Source organism: Bufo gargarizans, chromosome 3 (assembly GCF_014858855.1).
Source record: "Bufo gargarizans isolate SCDJY-AF-19 chromosome 3, ASM1485885v1, whole genome shotgun sequence".
NCBI classification, from domain to species: domain Eukaryota; kingdom Metazoa; phylum Chordata; class Amphibia; order Anura; family Bufonidae; genus Bufo; species Bufo gargarizans.
In genome coordinates, this window is record NC_058082.1 from 299846726 (window position 1) to 299861946 (window position 15221).

At 42.1% G+C, this 15221-nt stretch overlaps 1 protein-coding gene across 1 annotated transcript; it reads left to right on the plus strand.

Moving 5' to 3' along the window:
• Window positions 1-805: 805 nt before the first annotated feature.
• On the plus strand, window positions 806-12776 carry LOC122931554. Its single transcript, XM_044285628.1, has 4 exons — window positions 806-843; window positions 892-1125; window positions 2142-2580; window positions 12636-12776. Exons 1-4 carry the CDS (start codon window positions 806-808, stop codon window positions 12774-12776), a joined length of 852 nt encoding a protein of 283 aa, XP_044141563.1.
• Window positions 12777-15221: the final 2445 nt, after the last annotated feature.

Below are 15221 nucleotides of genomic sequence, written 5' to 3' on the forward strand. Positions count from 1 at the left end.
TTTCTCCGGCCAAAAAACGTTCCGTTCCGGAACGGAAGACATCCTGATGCATCCTGAACGGATTTCTCTCCATTCAGAATGCATTAGGATAATCCTGATCAGGATTGTTCCGGCATAGAGCCCCGACGACGGAACTCTATGCCGGAACCGGCCAACGCAAGTGTGAAAGGGCCCTTACCATGTTATAAGGGAAAATAATAAAATCTACAGAACACCTAACCCAAACCTGAACTTCAGTGAAGAAGTCCGGGTTTGGGTACCACATTCTGTTTTTTATCACGCGCATGCAAAACGCATTGCACCCGCGCGATGAAAACTGAACATCGGTACACAATCGCAGTCACAACTGACTGCAATTGCATTCCTACTCATGCGGTTTTCCCGCAATGCACTTGGATTTTCACGCATGGTTGCCAGGAGTTGATGTTATAGAAGTGAATGGGGTGCGTGAAAATCGGATGGCATCCGGATACCATGCGTTGCGTTCAGTTTTTTTTGACGGAAGTCACTTAGCAACACTCCTGGGCTATATAATACAGGAAGTAGGCGTTTTTTTTCTCTGTGTCTGTCTGCATGTGGTTTGTGGCAGCACATGAGGGATCAGTTTTCTGCAGCTGTTTCAAGCCCTCGCGGAGCGAATAGTTGTCAGAATGCCCAAAAATCCACGTGCCATGGATGTGGAGAGGCTGATAGTCCTGGTGCAGGATAGGCCCTGCCTCTGGGATCTCCGTTGTTCTGAATACCAGGACCGATAGAAAAAGGACGCTGCCTGGGAGGAGGTTACCCAGGATCTGTTTGCAGCCATATGGCAAACGACCAAAGGCCAAAGTCGCAGGAATTTAAGTAAGTTAAAACAATGTATACATGTTTGATCTATGTTGTCCTCCCTAGTCTATATGCCTTGTTATACGTTAGTTTACCTATCACTTTAGAAATTGATCCCTGTTCCTTTCTTGCCTTTCTATTACCAGTTGAAGAGGTCAAGAATCGTTGGCGGAGCTGCCGTGACCAATTCCGGAAGGAAATGAGAAAGCAGGGGCTGAGCGGGGCTGGTCTCCACAAGAAAAGGCCTTACCTCTTCCGGGAGCAGCTAATGTTCCTCCGCGCTGTCATGGATCTGCGTCCGTAAGTCCATTCTACACAATAAGCTATACGCACTGTATGGCGAATTGTTACATACTGTAAATGTTTTGAATGGATCAATGTGAAATGTCATATTTTGCAATAGCAAACATTCACATTGCTCCTTTCTTAACCCAAAGTAGGAGATTAAAATGATAAGTTGAGTAAAGATTGATGGTACGTAAATAATGTAGCAGGATTAACCCACATGCTCAATGGTACATAGATGTCTAATAAATGTTTTTTTTTTAATTTGGTTTACTCGTTTTGGTTAAAGTTAACACGATAGTATACACGAGTATACACCTTATATTTCTGAGTGTGTGGGTTATCCCTGCTACATCTATACTACCACAATTACCACATATGTCTATTTTTGGTTGGCAGGGGAGTTGCTAGTGTGTGAAAACATCTGGGGCACAAGGCCACTGTACAACGCCCCCGTGAATCCAAGTTACACCCATGAAGCTATGTCGCCATCCCCGGGGGGGCTTCACAGTAGTTATTAACCCCTTTCAGCAGCCCCCCCCCTTCAGTGAATGGGGGAGTGCTGAAAGTGGTTTAATAACTACTACGAAGGGACTAGCCATCTGGGCAACCCCCAGATCACCCCCCATCCCCCCTTGTACTAGTTCCGCTACTTATCTGTTGCGCTGGCATGAGTTCAGTCACTTCTGTGCCATCGGTGCTCAATCGCAGCAAATAAGTAGCGGAACTAGTACAAGGGGGGTGATCAGGGGGGTGATCAGGGGGGTGATCAGGGGGTTGCCCAGTTCCAATCAATGGAAAAATTCACTTGAATATTTCCTTAACATTCTATCAGCAATCCAGCATAACATTCAGGGCACTGGACCAAACATATGGGGCACAAGCCCCGAATGTTTTGCCATAATGAAACCTCGGTTTGTTGGACCTGTTAGTACTATGTGACAAATGTAGATTGTGTAGCTCATGACAGGAACATGTTAATAATATAATTTTTTGATTCCTCATGTTTATATATTTTACTCATTTTGTAGAACGGAGGACAACCTAGAGGAGGAAGGAGAAGAATCGGCACCACAATTGTCGAGTGCTTGCGAGGAGGAGACGACAGCTGGGCAGCAGGAGACTGTTCCAGGACCAACACCAGCACCTTCCGAGCCTCCCGCAGCATCAGGAGCTGATTCCCCCCCTCCCCCCCTGGCTCTACCCATCAGGTCCAGACGACGGGCAAATCCTCCTGCCGAGTCCAATGTGAATGTTCAAGTTTTGGATTATTTATCTCGGGCTCGGCAGGAGGATCATCACGATATGTTTGCCCGTAGTCTGGCCCATTATATGCGGCAGCTACCTCCAGAACGATTATTACGGACAAGAACTTCCGTAGAAATCGTTCTGGAGCTAGCGAATTCCCTTCCTGATCCCTCGGTCATGCATGACGCCCTTGAAAATTTACGCCGCTATGGGCAACTAATTGTCCCCAAACACCCCACTGTTTCCCAGCCAATCCCCGACCAACCACAAATGCCCCCCCCCAGGGATCATTATGGGCCACCAATGGCACCATATGTTCCACAGATTCTGGGTGAACCCAGCTATGGGCCTCCGGGACCCTCGCCCAGTCGAGCTGGGCCACCACAATGCCTTGGCCCCCCTTCCCAGGCACAATTTTCAAGGCCTCCTTCCCAGGGCCAATATTCCAGGCCCCCATCCCAGGGCCAATATTCCGGGCCCCCATCCCAGGGCCAATATTCCGGCCCCCCTTCACAGGGCCAATATTCCGGCCCCCCATCCCAGGGCCAATATTCCGGCCCCCCTTCACAGGGCCAATATTCAAGAGCTCCTTATGAGGGACAAGGTCAAAATCAGCCTGGACCCTCACAATATTCGGCCCCTCCTTATCAGGGATCTTCTTCGCCGTCAAGGCAATATGTTAATTTGTAGTCATTTGGCCATAAAAATGTATTTATTTTCATATCCCAGAGATTTTATTTTATTTTAATGTGTGCAATAAAACACATTTTTGTTTTCAAGCTTCGAATGTGTCTGATTTTATTTTATTGTGCATACACATAACACAATATATAGATAGTACATTTGTACTAGACATTAGTAACCACATAGGACACATATGAAATGTAAATTTTGCACACAAACACTGACGTTCAATAGTTTTTATTTTTAGGGGTTCTTACATCAAAATGGAGGTCATAATCAATTTAAATTAGTTTGTTTTATTACACATACATACAAAACATGTTAGACCAACAAATCTATACTCCTCCAACACCATATAATCAATATTAAGACATTTGTTTAACTCTGTATTATACCGAAAAACATTTTTACAATTTTGAGTAATTTAGCCACATTTTGTAGGTAATAGAGAAATGAGGTATTAGTACATATTTCACATACCATGTAGATTAGACTATTTATTTGCAAAATATGTAAGCTCGCAACCCACGTCAAGGGTCCTCATAATCTTGCGAGTCCCTAACTAACAAAAATCCAAACTTAACTAAGCTCAAACCATCCTGGTTATGAAAATAGAGTGGCAAACACAAAAGTCCATGCATTGAGGACTACTGTTGAAAAGGAAAAGAACCAATAGGGGACATAAAATAATCCGAATAAAAATCCCGCACTCTGAGTCCAGCATATCCAGATCGTCCAAGTAGTAAAGTGTCTCTGGGTGATGGTGTACTGTACACTTGGGCGTCTTCATCAGGTGTGGCCTCATAGGTGCGTATGTAGTTATGCAGCACTACACATGCCTTGATGACCACATTGACATTTTGTGGTGCCAGCTGTATTGACGACTGGAAAACCCGCCATTTATTTGAAAAAATGCCGAATGTGCACTCCACAAACCTTCTGGCTCTACTTAACCGATAATTAAAATTGCGCTTCTTGGCATCCAAACCGCGTCGAGGATAAGGACGCATCAGGTGGCTAGAAAGGGCAAATCCCTCGTCCCCTACGACCACATAAGGCGCAGGTGGGCCAGTAGAGCCAGGAAGGTTTGCTGGCTGTGGTACGTCCAGTTGGTTGGACTGAAGCCAGCGACCCATTCTGGAAGCCCTGAAGATGCGAGCATCTGCAGAACTTCCATAGGACCCAATATCTACAATTATAAACCTGTAGTTTGTGTCAGCCAAGGCCAACAAAACTACAGAGAAAAACTGCTTATAATTATAGTATTAGGACCCTGAGTTCGGTGGCTTCTTAACCCGTATGTGCTTCCCGTCAAGGGCACCAAGACAATTAGGAAATTGAGCCCTTTCCTGGAGGCCATGGGCTATATCAAGCCACTGCTGCCTGGTTGGTTGTGGCAGCACTGAAGCCTTCAGTGTCAACCAAATGGCGGCACATGTAGCCCGTACCACGCCAGCAATTGTGGAAGTGCCCATTCGAAAAACAAAATGCAAAGACGAAAAAGAATTACCAGTCGCCAGATATCTGAAAAAAAATAGAAAAAAATAGAATTAGATACTTTCAGAGCATATGTTTTTAAATCTAGCACATTATTTGACATTATTTAATGGAAAAGTAGCTGATAAATATATGAAACAAGCAGATAGTGGTATATTTTGACTAAAATATGATTTATATTCTGATATCAAACTAAATAAGGAATAGCATTGAAACCTTCAAAAAGTTCAAGACAATTAACATATACACACAGGTGAAGTGTCCTCATCATTACAGGCTGCATTTGAATAATTAACCCCTGCGGAACTGGATTCTGGTGTGACTAATCTAACCACACACAGTTTATCACTAAAAATAAGGGAGTTTAAATACAGGTCTACTTCATTTACGCACTCAGGCATATAATAGTAAAAAATTAAAATACATAGGCCATTGACCTAACAACTATGTATTGGAAAACAGGGTGGCATTAAAGTATTTAGTCTGAAAATATATATAGTCTTACCTTAAAGTAATAATAAGCCGTTCTACAGGTGACACGCTCCGCCGCATATTGGTGTCCTGAAAAGTTAAGGAAGGCCTCAACTCCTCCAACAGACGATCAAAAGTAGACACCGACATGCGGCAATAATTGAAGAACTTTGGAGGGTGCGCACGGAGCTCAGCGTACAAGCCAACAAAGATACCTTTGCTGGCACGCTGCGAAAGTATGGGATGCACCCACAGGCGCTTCCTCCGCGGCTCCTCCTCAATAATTTCTGGCTGCTCTCCAAAACAGCGGGAGACCAGCCAGTGCAAAAACACATGGTCAGTGGATGACAGGGTGAAAGTGGACATCCTGCAAAGGATAATCCACTAACAAACACACACACCAATCAACACACAAACCACTCCACCAAAAAATGGAGCTGTCCAACAAAACAATGCATGCTGGGGGTATTTATATGGTGTTTGCAGTTACAGGTGAATGTAGTGGATTGATCAGTTTTTTTTAACGCGCGTTGAAAAAAACGCATGCCATCCGGATGTCACACGCACGGGAAAAACGTCGGAACGCGAGCCAAACGTATAATGAACTGACAGCACTCGCCTGAAAAATCGCAAGCTTTTAACTGAATGCACCCTGAACGCATCCGGCTAAAAAACATGACGCCCGTGTGAAAGAGGCCTTACAGTTCTGGAATGTATTGGAAAACACTGGCAGCATCATACCAGTGTTATCTAATACATTCCAGAACTGTAAGGACGAATGCACATGGCCGTTGTTCACGGCCGTGAGCGGTCCGTGGAACCGCGGCCTGGATTCCTGCTGAGTGCAGGAATGCACGGTGTCATTGGTTGCTATGACGCCGTGCACTCCCTGCTGCCGCCACAGTACAGTAATACACTGCTATAGATCATACCAGTGTATTACTGTATTGCGGTGGCAGCAGGGAGTGCACGGCGTCATAGCAACCAGTGACTCCGTGCGCTCCTGCACTCAGCAGGAATCCAGGCCGCGGTTCCACGGACCGCTCACGGCCGTGAACAACGGCCGTGTGCATTCGGCCTAAGGGTTACATAGCATTATAAATCAATATAACGCAGCTGCGATGCGGACTCGCTGCAGGAGGAATGCTCGTCTGCAAGGGGCCTAAGAGTCTTCATACACTCACAGTTTAGATCAGTTGAAGCATATAAAAATACTACAATAAAAAAAAACTGCAAAACCCACAAGTGTGAACCCAGCTATAGTTTGCTGTTGTAGGTGACTAGGGATCTTGTCACCATGAAAATGCAAATGTAAGGTACAAGCAGCATATTATAGAGCAGGATGAGCTGAGAAGATTGATATAGGTTTTTAGGGATAGATTCAGTGTTAGGGCTCATGCACACAAATGTATTTTCATTCTGTGTCTGTTCCATTTTTTTGGGCGGACCGAATATGGAAACATTCATTTCAATGGGTCCGCAAAAAAAAATGGAAGGTACTCCGTGTGCATTTCGTTTCCGTATGTCCGTATTTCCGTTCTGCAAAAAAATAGAACATGTCATTATTATCCTCATTACGGACAAGGATAGTACTGTTCTATTAGGGGCCAGCTGTTTCGTTCCGCAAAATATGGAATGCACACGGATGTATTTTTTGCGGATTCGTTTTTTGCAGACAGCAAAATACATATGGTCGTGTGCATGAGGCCTTAATTGTATTTTATTCATTTATATTCCTGCTGATTCAGGACTTTGAAGTCATGGAGGCGGTCCTATCAGTGATTGACAGCTATCTCTGTATACACAGTCATAGAGGGGATCTGTCAATCACTAATAGGACCGCCTCCTGGACTTCAAAGCCCAGAATGAGAAGGAAATTAAATGAATCAATGACAAATGTTGCAGAATCTTTTCCTACAAAAGTATATATCAATCTGCTCAGCTCCTCCTGCTCTATAACCTGCTGCCTTTGCATTTTCACAGGTTCCCTAGTTACTGAAATAGATGTTTTCCTAGAAAACCACACTTTAGAAGGAAATTTAAGTATTTCCCTTTGCATGCACTCACTAATGTCATAGTACTCTGGTCCTACTCGTCACACACAGATATGTACAGACAGCAGAAGTGTTTACTTCTCGGAATAAACATCCAGCAGGGCAAGATGTTTTCTTCATAATTCCTCATAAATTACAATTATATAATTCAGTCTGTCACATGATGTCATTGTTCCTTCACACATCTCTATATGGAAAGTACACAGCTGCCAACACAAAGCTGCCCCTTGTATTTGGGGAATGTCCGGATGGAACAAATTTCAACTACATACTGTAGACTCATGTTTGTGACATACAAATGGCTTATCTCAGAGACACATACAGTTACGCATTTGTTATATTTAGAAGATGGGAATGAATGATGCATAATCACATAAGAATGAAAGTGCGGGTGGGGTGCACTGTGCACACAGGGAATGTCTGTCAAAGGGGAGGTGAGTATATTGCAATAGTTCCTTCAGGTATATTTGTTTGTAAGAAGAAAAAAAGAAGTGGTTGTCTGGGTATTGATGACCTATCATCAGGATTCATCAATATTTAATCAGAGGGGGTCCAACTCCTGCCTCCCCCTCCCATAAGTATGTGTAATGAGGATACAGTCATACAAGAGAATGTGTAAGGCTAGGTTTAAGGTGGATTTAGATGCACCAATAATCGTCCAGACTATTGGGAATGACCGTTCCTGGGAAACGCTTGTTCCTCATAATCTGCCCCTCTAATCGTGCTGCCGATCACCTGATAAACGAGCAAAACGCTTGTTCATGAGCTGATCCTGTCGTTCATGCAGAAGCCATTAATCAACATTTCTGTATGATCCTGTATGGAGTGATACCCAAGAGTGGTTTTAAAAACAATAGGTGATGTAGCTTCAAAAACTGCATACAGCACCTTATAGGGGTTTGCATACATGCAACATCTTTTAAAATAATCACTTATGAAGGTAGCTGTTTTTCCCTTTATTGTTCCTTTCTGCTGTTCTGGGCTGTGGTCACATGACCATGTCCATGCAGCTCTTTCTTATCACCTGTGTTGTTACGTTCATGGGCGTGTCAGTGATAGGGGAGTGTCTATGTAACTAGCTGGTGGGAGGACCTATAAACTAGCTAGGTGTTCTTAGAGGCAGTGATAGGGGAGTGTCTATGTAACTAGCTGGTGGGAGGAGCCTATAAACTAGCTAGGTAGTTTAGAGGCAGTGATAGGCGAGTGTCTATGTAACAAGCTGGTGGGAGGGGCTATAAACTAGCTGGTAGTTAGGGGCAATGATAGGGAAGTGTCTATGTAACTAGCTGGGTGGGAGGAGCTATAAACTAGCTGGTAGTTTGGGGCAGTTATAGGCGAGTGTCTATGTAACCAGCTTAGTGGTAGGAGCTATAAACTAGCTGGGTGCTCTTAGAGGCAGTGATAGGGGAGTGTCTATGTAACCAGCTTAGTGGGAGGAGCTATAAACTAGCTGGGTGCTCTTAGAGGCAGTGATAGGGGAGTGTCTATGTAATAAACTGGGTGGGAAGGAGCTATAAACTAGCTAGATGTTCTTAGAGGGAGTGATAGGGTAGTGTCTATGTAAGTAACTGGGTAAGAGGAGCTATAAACTAGCTGGGTGATGTTAGGGGCAGTGATAATGGTGTCTATGTAACTATCTGGGTGGGAGGAGCTATAAACTAACTGGGTGATGTTAGAGGCAGTGATAGGGGAGTGTCTAGGTAACTATCTGGATGGGAGGAGCTATAAACTAGCTGGGTGTTTTTAGGGGTGGTGCTGGAGCTGTACAGGAGAAAGGAGAAGTGCATCATGGGTTTGGTTGGATACAGCAACAGGAAGTTCTACATACAGGATGGAAACAAACCAGAGGGATTTGTAAACATGGTGAAAACAGATCAGGAGAGTCTAAATTGGAAAAACAAAGGCATAGGGAAGATGCACAAGAGGTAAGCAATGACATGAGCATATTTGTTATACACCATAGTAGTCCCAAGAAAGCCATTTAAGATGTGTCGCCTTGACTAGATACTTTGTTGCATTTTCTTAACAGTGTCCAGCTAAAGAAGACTTTATTTATAAATTACATTTGGGATATTCGACTGTCCTTGCCTTTGGAAATCTCCAATAGCTATTTCCAAATGGCTGCTTGCTAGCAACATTTCTGTTATATTAACTTTTCCAAAAAATGTGTCAGTTCTTGGCCCCAGCCTTGGTGAACACAATGTTCAGTGTCTGTTGTGCCACTGTGGGATGACAGAAAGTGAAAACAAGTGACATCACATAGGCCAACCAGATTAGACCTTCTTTATGAGGAACGATTCTTCTCTTGCCAGGCACCGCGACAGTAAGATCAACATTAGATATTGGTCACTACAAAGTACATTTTGCTTTTTTAAACTTAACAATGTACGTTTGGAAGTAAGTCATAGTGACAAGTAAAGCATCTTCTGTAAGTTTAATGCCCTCTATGTATTAATTTCAGTACAGCAGTGACAACATAGAGGTTATGCCATAACTGATATAAAAAAACAGACATTATATAGTACATGACAACCTCTTTCTAACAAAGCTAGAACCAGGCTGGTAACTTAGGGGGTTGTCCTTTCTCGGGGGCATGTCCTTTTCTGCTCTAGATATGGATGTTGACAGTTGAAGATTTAAATTGAGCATGTGTGACCACCTCAGTGAGGTGGACAAGAAATAATAAAAAAGAAGAACAACAGGTGGATACTTTTAATTGAATAGCTCAGTGGCTGCACTAAATTGTAATGTACAGTCGTGGCCAAAAGTTTTGAGAATTACATAAATATTGGAAATTGGAAAAGTTGCTGCTTAAGTTTTTATAATAGCAATTTGCATATACTCCAGAATGTTATGAAGAGTGATCAGATGAATTGCATAGTCCTTCTTTGCCATGAAAATTAACTTAATCTCCAAAAAAACTTTCCACTGCATTTCATTGCTGTCATTAAAGGACCTGCTGAGATCATTTCAGTAATCGTCTTGTTAACTCAGGTGAGAATGTTGACGAGCACAAGGTTGGAGATCATTATGTCAGGCTGATTGAGTTAAAATGGCAGACTTGACCTGTTAAAAGGAGGGTGATGCTTGAAATCATTGTTCTTCCATTGTTAACCATGGAGACCTGCAAAGAAACGCGTGCAGCCCAAAAATGGCTTCACAAGCAAGGATATTGTGGCTACTAACATTGCACCTCAATCAACAATTTATAGGATCATCAAGAACTTAAAGGAAAGAGGTTCAATTCTTCTTAAGAAGGCTTCAGGGCGTCCAAGAAAGTCCAGCAAGCGCCAGTATCGTCTCCTAAAAAGGATTCAGCTGCGGGATCGGAGTGCCACCAGTGCAGAGCTTTCTCAGGAATGGCAGCAGGCAGGTGTGAGTGCATCTGCATGCACAGTGAGGCGCAGACTTTTGGAAGATGGCCTGGTGTCAAGAAGGGCAGCAAAGAAGGCACTTCGCTCCAAAAAAAACATCAGGGACAGATTGATCTTCTGCAGACAATATGGTGAATGGACTGCTGAGGACTGGGGCAAAGTCATATTCTCCAATGAAGCCTCTTTCAGATTGTTTGGGGCATCAGGAAAAAGGTTTGTCTGGAGAAGAAAAGGTGAGCGCTACCATCAGTCCTGTGTCATGCCAACAGTAAGGCATCCTGAGACCATTCATGTGTGGGGTTGCTTCTCATCCAAGGGAGTGGGCTCACTCACAATTTTGCCCAAAAACACAGCCATGAATAAAGAATGGTACCAAAACACCCTCCAACAGCAACTTCTTCCAACAATCCAACAACAGTTTGGTGAAGAACAATGCATTTTCCAGCACGATGGAGCACCGTGCCATAAGGCAAAAGTGATAACTAAGTGGCTCGGGGACCAAAACGTTAACATTTTGGGTCCATGGCCTGGAAACTCCCCAGATCTTAATCCCATTGAGAACTTGTGGTCAATCCTCAAGAGGCGGGTGGACAAACAAAAACCCACTAATTCTGACAAACTCCAAGAAGTGATTATGAAAGAATGGGTTGCTATCAGTCAGGAATTGGCCCAGAAGTTGATTGAGAGCATGCCCAGTCGAATTGCAGAGGTCCTGAAAAAGAAGGGCCAACACTGCAAATACTGACTCTTTGCATAAATGTCATGTAATTGTCGATAAAAGCCTTTGAAACGTATGAAGTGCGTGTAATTATATTTCACTACATCACAGAAACAACTGAAACAAAGATCTAAAAGCAGTTTAGCAGCAAACTTTGTGAAAACTAATATTTGTGTAATTCTCAAAACTCTTGGCCACGACTGTAGATGCTATTACAAAAGTATTTCATGGAACAACCCCTTTAAGTTGCCTTCGTAGAGCTATATTTTAGGGTCTTTAGTATGACCTCAACAGGACTAAATCTTGATCAACAAACAAAACTTAAGATTAGCAAGTGATTCAGTAGAACCGCAAGGGTTTGATTACTGTCATCATAGTATGGTGATTTGTTTGAATCAGAATAACAAAGTTGGTTCTAAAATGTGAGCAAAGTCTGTGAAACCAGCGCAACTAGAAACATTGACGGAGAAGACTATGACCTCACATGACTCACTATTTCCTTATTAACGGTGGGTTAAGAGGGGCCGATGGAGCTGTCGATTGTCGGGAAGGAAGCATTCCTTCCCGACAGTCAGCTGCTCACTCAGTGAAGATCGCTGCATGTAAATGACCATAGTATGATGACGAGGGATGGCTACTGCTATCGCTCAGCCCCATACAGAATCATTGTTTCTGGGCAGCAGATCACTGTTTAGACAGCATAATCTGCTGCCCAGAAACGATGACTGATGTGCCTGCATGAACGTTCATTGGGTGATCGTAGGCACATTTAGATGGACAGATTATCGAGAATGAGCGTTCACAGGAACGTTCGTTCCCAATAATCTGGACGATTATTGGTTACTTGGACTACATTGCTTTTAGCATGTTGAAGTAATTGCTTGGTATGATCTAATATAGGGATTTCTGGAGTCGCACTAATCATTAGTGTTATTTTATTAGGAGAATCACTGGTTGACAAAGACAGCTAGGGTATCTGCTGCATTTTAAATGTAAGCAAACTTTAAAACTTTTAATGTTACATTTGAGAATAAGGGAAACAATTAGTGTATATGTTGCATAATGTACATTGGACAACATTGTGGTGAATTAATGGTTAGCCTAATTATGCATAATGGAAAGTAGAACAAATTATATAAAACTAATTTGCCTATTACTTTATGAAGAACAGAATATACACATATATTAATTAAGATACAATCCCAGAAGACTACAGCAAAAAATAAAATAAAATACAAAACTACCTTTAATAAGCAAAAAAAATGAATGCAAAACAAAGTTTTCAAAAAAGGGATGACAACTATGGTTTCTTAGCCTGATCAGCAGAGAAAAAGAAGAGAATATAGGTTTTGAGTTTAAACCTCAGTTTTATTTGTAGTACCTGCCCCTTTTGCACTGCCTTGGACCTTCAAATCCATGGGCTGGATTCCCTCCCTGGACAACCCAGTTACTCTTCTCCTGAACAGATAACATTTTCAGGATTTCAGCTTTAGTCAGTGCTCCTCCAGCCAGGTTAACACCAAGTTCAATTTCTCCAAGCAGTCAGTGAAGATGGCAGAGAAGATACACAGGTCTCTGGAAAGTTGCTACGACATTGGAGAGACCAAGAGGCACATGTAGGAAACCATTGGTGTGACAGAGGCAGTCTTTTCTATCTCTTTGGCCTCATGCACACAACCATTGTTGTGTTCCATTCCGCAAAATGGGGTTCCGTTGTTCAGTGATCCGTTTCCGTTTTTGTTTCCGTGTGTCTTCCTTTATTTTTGGAGGATCACCAGACATGAAGGAAAGTAAAAAAAAGTCGAAGTCAAGTTTGCCATGTAAATTATAGGAAAAAAACGGACCCGGATGACAATCTTGTGCGCCTCCGTGTTTTTTCACGGACCCATTAAATGGGTCCACGAACCGTTTTCCGTGAAAAAAATAGGACAGGTTTTATTTTTTTTGACGGACTGGAACCACGGATCACGGATGCGGATGACAAACGGTGCATTAGCCGAGTTTTCAACTGACCCATTGAAAGTCAATGGGTCCGCAGAAAATCACGAAAAATGGAACAACGGACACGGAATGAAACAACAGTCGTGTGCATGAGGCCTTTGTAAGCAAACTGGCTAACTCCAGAGTGGAGGAGCAAATGGCATGGTCCAGAGGGACAGATTCTTCTATTTTGATTAGCATGCAAACATGCTGCACTGTGCGTGCATTCAGGTGCCTGTAATATATTAGAACAAAAGAGAAAACTTTCCAGTTCACCTGTTTATTAATCTAAAGATTCAAACACATGGGTATTGCAAAGGTCTAGTGTAGAAAGCAATAAGAATGAAATACATTCCAGTATTCAGAAAACACGATTAATGCTTTACTGGGATATATTAACACCCCACATAAGGAAACAGACATAAAAAATAAATTTAAATGTATACTTTGTCCTTAAAGGGAACCTGTCATCAACTTTATGCTGCCCATAAAATACATTTTAAAAAGTAGACATCTTAGGTATCGCCACATCCGTAACAACCAGATCTATACAAATATCACATGACCTAACCCCTCAGATGAACACCGTAAAAAACAAAAAAAACAGTGCCAAAAAAACCCTTTTTTTGTCACATTACATCACGAAAATTGCAACACCAAGCGATCAGAAAGGTGTATGCCCCCCAAAATAGTACCAATCTAACCGACACCTTATCTCACAAAAAATGAGACCCTACCTAAGACGATTGGTCAAAAAATAAAAAAGCTATGGCTCTCAGACTATGGAGACACTAAAACATATTTTTTTTGTTTCAAAAATGCTATTATTGTGTAAAACTTAAATAAGAAAAAGTATACATATTAGGTATTGCCACGTCCATAACGATCTGCTCTATAAAAATTTCACATAACCTAATCCCTCAGGTGAACGCTGTAAAAATAAATAAATAAAAACGGTTCCAAAACAACCAATTTTTTGGTCACCTTGCCCCATAAAGTTTAATAATGAATGATCAAAAATTGTACCAATAAAAACGTCAACTCTTTCTGCAAAAAACGAGCCCCTGCACAAGAATATCGGCAGAAAAAAATAAAAAATAAGGCGTTCAGAAAATGGAGATACAAAAACATTTTTTTTTTAAATGCTTTATTATGTAAAACTGAAACAAAGTAGACATATTTTATATCATTGCGTTCGTAACAACTTGCTCTATAAAAATAGCACATGATCTACCCTGTCAAATGAATCTTGTGAAAAAATAAAAACTGTGCCAAAACAGACATTTTTGGGCTACCTTGCCTTGCAAAAAATTTAATATAGAGCAAATAAAAATCATATGTACCCCAAAATAGTATGCAAAAATCTGGCACCTTATCCCCTAGTTTCCAAAATGGGGTCACTTTTTGGGAGTTCCTACTGTAAGGGTGCATCAGGGGGGCTTCAAATAGGACATGGCATCTAAAAACCAGTCCAGTAAAATCTGCCTTCCAAAAACCATATAGCACTCCTTTTCTTCTGCGCCCTGATGTGTGCCCTTACATCAGTTTACGACCACATTTGGGGTGCTTCTGTAAACCACAGAATCAGGGTAATAAATATTGAGTTTTGTTTGGATGTTAACCATCGATGTGTTAAAGAAAAAAAATCCAAAAAACCCTTTTCTTTAAAGGGTTAACAAAGTTTGTAAAATCAGTTTTAAGTAACTTGAGGGGTGTAGTTTCTGCAATGGGGTCATTTATGGGGGCTTCCACTATGTAAGCCCCACAAAGTGACTTCAGAACTGATCTGGTCCTTAAAAAGTCGGTTTTAGAAATTTTCTTTAAAATTTTAGGAATTGTTTCTAAAATTCTAAGCTTTCTAACGTCCTAAAAAAAAAAATATATATTTACAAAATGATGCCAACATAAAGTAGACATATGGGGAATGTTAAGTAATAAATATTTTATGAGGTATCACTTTGGCCCCTTTCACACAGGCGAGTTTTCCGCGCGGGTGCGGTGTGAGGTGAACGCATTGCACCCGCACATGAATCCGGACCCATTCATTTCAATGGGGCTGTTCAGATCAGCAGTGATTTTCACGCA

Coding starts and splice junctions, on each gene's coding strand:
- LOC122931554 (XM_044285628.1), top strand. CDS start 806: ATGGCAAACGACCAAAGGCCAAAGTCGCAGGAATTTAA. Junction 844..891: donor CCAAAGTCGCAGGAATTTAA/GTAAGTTAAAAC, acceptor TGTCCTCCCTAG/TCTATATGCCTTGTTATACG. Junction 1,126..2,141: donor GCTGTCATGGATCTGCGTCC/GTAAGTCCATTC, acceptor CTCATTTTGTAG/AACGGAGGACAACCTAGAGG.